The sequence below is a fragment of the Cryptomeria japonica genome, chromosome 8, assembly GCF_030272615.1.
Source record: "Cryptomeria japonica chromosome 8, Sugi_1.0, whole genome shotgun sequence".
Lineage (NCBI taxonomy): Eukaryota > Viridiplantae > Streptophyta > Pinopsida > Cupressales > Cupressaceae > Cryptomeria > Cryptomeria japonica.
Genome location: NC_081412.1, coordinates 625,326,701 through 625,329,956, shown reverse-complemented (window position 1 = coordinate 625,329,956; position 3,256 = coordinate 625,326,701). Strand labels below are relative to the sequence as shown.

At 38.6% G+C, this 3,256-nt stretch overlaps 1 protein-coding gene across 1 annotated transcript; it reads right to left on the bottom strand.

Moving 5' to 3' along the window:
* Nucleotides 1–2,342: 2,342 nt before the first annotated feature.
* On the bottom strand, nucleotides 2,343–2,756 carry LOC131857842 (uncharacterized). Its single transcript, XM_059210597.1, has one exon. It carries the CDS (start codon nucleotides 2,754–2,756, stop codon nucleotides 2,343–2,345), a length of 414 nt encoding a protein of 137 aa, XP_059066580.1.
* Between the last annotated feature and the right edge of the window lie 500 nt (nucleotides 2,757–3,256).

Sequence of the window (3,256 nt, the reverse complement as noted above, 5' to 3'; positions counted from 1 at the left end):
GTAACCCTAATTGAGTATATAATTGAAATAAATATAACATGTTTTTATTTTTTGTAGTTAGATCATTCAACATTAACAATAATATATGTAAATATTTTCTTCTATCTTATTTGAATATTAGAGAATACATTTTTTTACTATTGAGGAATGAAATGTCCATAACGCTAGTTCTAATTGTCATGGTATCAACTTGTAAAGGAGACCATACATTTCTTTCTTCACCTTTTGTATCCACTTTATCTAACTTCTATATTTGATGATATCCTTTGTCAACCAACACTATATAGCCATCACATCCAACTAATTTCCCAACGTCATAAAACTCTTTGAGGGAATCATAACATCATAATATTTTTCATAAACTTATTTTTGTACCTTTAGATGGGAAAATAACAACTGAAGGTTAGCTTAGAGTAAGATCTGTTGGTGATTCAAAATTGTCATCCAACTCTTTTTAGCAAAATGAAAACCAACATCATAGTATATTTCTTGTCTAATTTTCCTCTACAATAGATAAGAATTATTGTTTTATTTGTCACAAGGCATCAAGATATGTGTTGGACTTTCTAGTCATTCCTTCTTTCATAGTCATATGTTCTTTTAATGATGTTGCAACATATTTATTAGTAATTTGGATTTTTAAAGTTGCGATACTCTCAAAAATTTCTTCATGATAAATAATGATGATCTAGTGTTGCTAGCTTTTGGTTTTTCCTTAGGCTTTGTTTATCTTGTTTTGCCTATAGAGGTTATTTATTTGCCTTTCTTATATGGTTTGAGATTACATTTATCAATGTTCAATTATCTCCAAAATTGATATTTCCCTTTGTTTAACACATCTATATTTATTTATTTATTTTTTAAAGATAAGTGCTATCATTAATGGGGATAGCTCCCTATATTGCTTGAGATTATGAAAAATTACATATAGTTTTAGACAAGAGAAACCCACTCGTCTATGCACACCTAGAATTTTCTATACAAATAGACCCAAAACTACATAAAGATCCAACATTATCGTCCCACACTATCCAAATAGACCCATAATTCTCATCCTACACTATCCTGAAATTACCCCTGCCCCCCAATGGCTTGATAGATCACATAAACGAATTCACCAATGCGGATTGCATTGCAGGTGGAGTTCTCCGGAAGCCACCAATCATCAGAATCAGTTACCCGTCGAAAAGGTTCCATATTTCCATTGAATACAACACACCTAAATACATCCCATGCATTCTCACCGAATATCTTCAATCTCTCGCGCTCTTCCTTCTACACTTCCCTGCGGGCCATCTCACGAATGGTGTCACTGTCTACAGATTCAACATCCTCTGCAGAATCCTCACGATCTTCCCCATCCTCAACGCCGTCATCCTCCGAATCAGAGGGTAAGTAGTTCTCAAACTGGAAGTATATTTTTAGTATGCTCACTTTGACATCTTCCTCCATACTCAGAATGGCATTGGCAATGCTATCCGCAATAAATGGTTTTATGAACCCTACAAGTAGTTCAACCATGCGCTCCCCCGAGTCGATGATATCCACCAGAGGTAGGAGAATGACTTCCAACACCATAGTATCACACCAATGTCTGTCAAAATTTAGAGTGATGCCCACGAGCCCCCCGAACAAAATTATACACTTAATATTCAGTGCGAAACAGGTTTCTCAACTGCATATTCAGTGTGTTTTCGCAAGTCACGCAACTAACCCTTCCAAAGTATGCCATCGCCCAAATTTGTCTCTGCAAAGCTCCCAAAATGACACTCACACTTTCCTATTTTGCCTTTGCTAGATGACTTCGCCATATAAGGTTGTGATTTGTGATATCAATCAAATGAACCCTGCCCATATCCTGTTAGGATCTCCCATTCTGCAAAATGCCATTATCGATGCAATAGCAACTTCTAGGCGTCATGATGGATTGTTCGGGGGCCATGTGATCCTACTGCCAAAGGGACAAATTTCCTGATCGCATTCTCAGACTCGTACTTCACCAGTGTTTATCACGGTGCCACCACAATGCCCTGGGCCCCAGTAGCCGGTAGGGTCCAAAGGTCGTCGACATGCTACCTGATCCCCTATCGAGGATATCTTTGGCAGTCCTTGAGGCATTGTCCTTTGATGTCCTCCGCAGCAAATGTCTGGCAAAAGTAAACAGGGTCATCATATTCTCCAACACCGAGGTTTGTAAGGTAATCAACCACCTAATTCCCTTCTCTGTAGACATGCCCAATCTCATAGCTCCCCAATTTCTTTAAATGCTCTTTTATCATGGGAACCCATTTATTAAGCTTCCAGTTATGAAAACTTGACCGACTGATCCCGTCTATTATAATCTATGAGTCACCCTCAATTATGATTCTAGAAATTCCTTGCCTAACACAAAGACGTAGTCCTGCCTCCAGTGCACGAATCTCTGCTTCATTGTTTGTGGCAACTCCAATTCCACCAAACAACCCTTGAAGGATATTGCCCTGCTCATCCTGGATTATGGCTCCAATACCTGATTCCCTCAGATTCCCCTTACTGGCACCATCGAAGTTCAATTTTGTCCAACTCCTTGGAGGGGTTTTCCATCTGATGGTATTTCTATCAGGGCACTTTGATGGGGGCACGTATATTTGTGGCTCATTAAGGACCCATCTCTTCTCCATTTGTGCATCCCAATTAGTGTATATCTTAGTCCTGCCTATTATTTTCTTTCTATTCATTACTTCTTCTATTGCAATTTTGATCTTATCCACCAGCATGCCCTATGACAATGAAGTCTCCTTGAAAATCCTCCTATTCCTTTCCTTCCAGATATGCCATATTACTAAGGAAGGTCCAATTAACCATATATCACACCATTTTGTCTTCTGATTGTTTGGCCATGCAAGAATGAAGTCAAAGAGTCTTTCATTTTTAACAGTCACCCAATTAATACTTTCAAGGAACCAGTTCCAACAATATTATGCTATCAGGCACCAAAAAAGTAGATGATTTGCTGATTCCTCCTCCGCATAGCACATAACACAGCGGTTAGGGCTTGAGATACCTATATTTTTGAGTCTATCCCTAGTTAGGATTCTGTTGTGCAGAGCGATCCATAGAAAAGCCCCGACTTTTGGGAGCACTTTGTGGCTCCAACCCAGTTTATGTGGCCAACTGTTGATGGATCCTCTTTGTCTCTGAACTTCATATCCGAGTTTAGCGCTGTACCTTCCAGATTTCGCAACACACCAAATTATGGTATCTTTTTCCATAGACT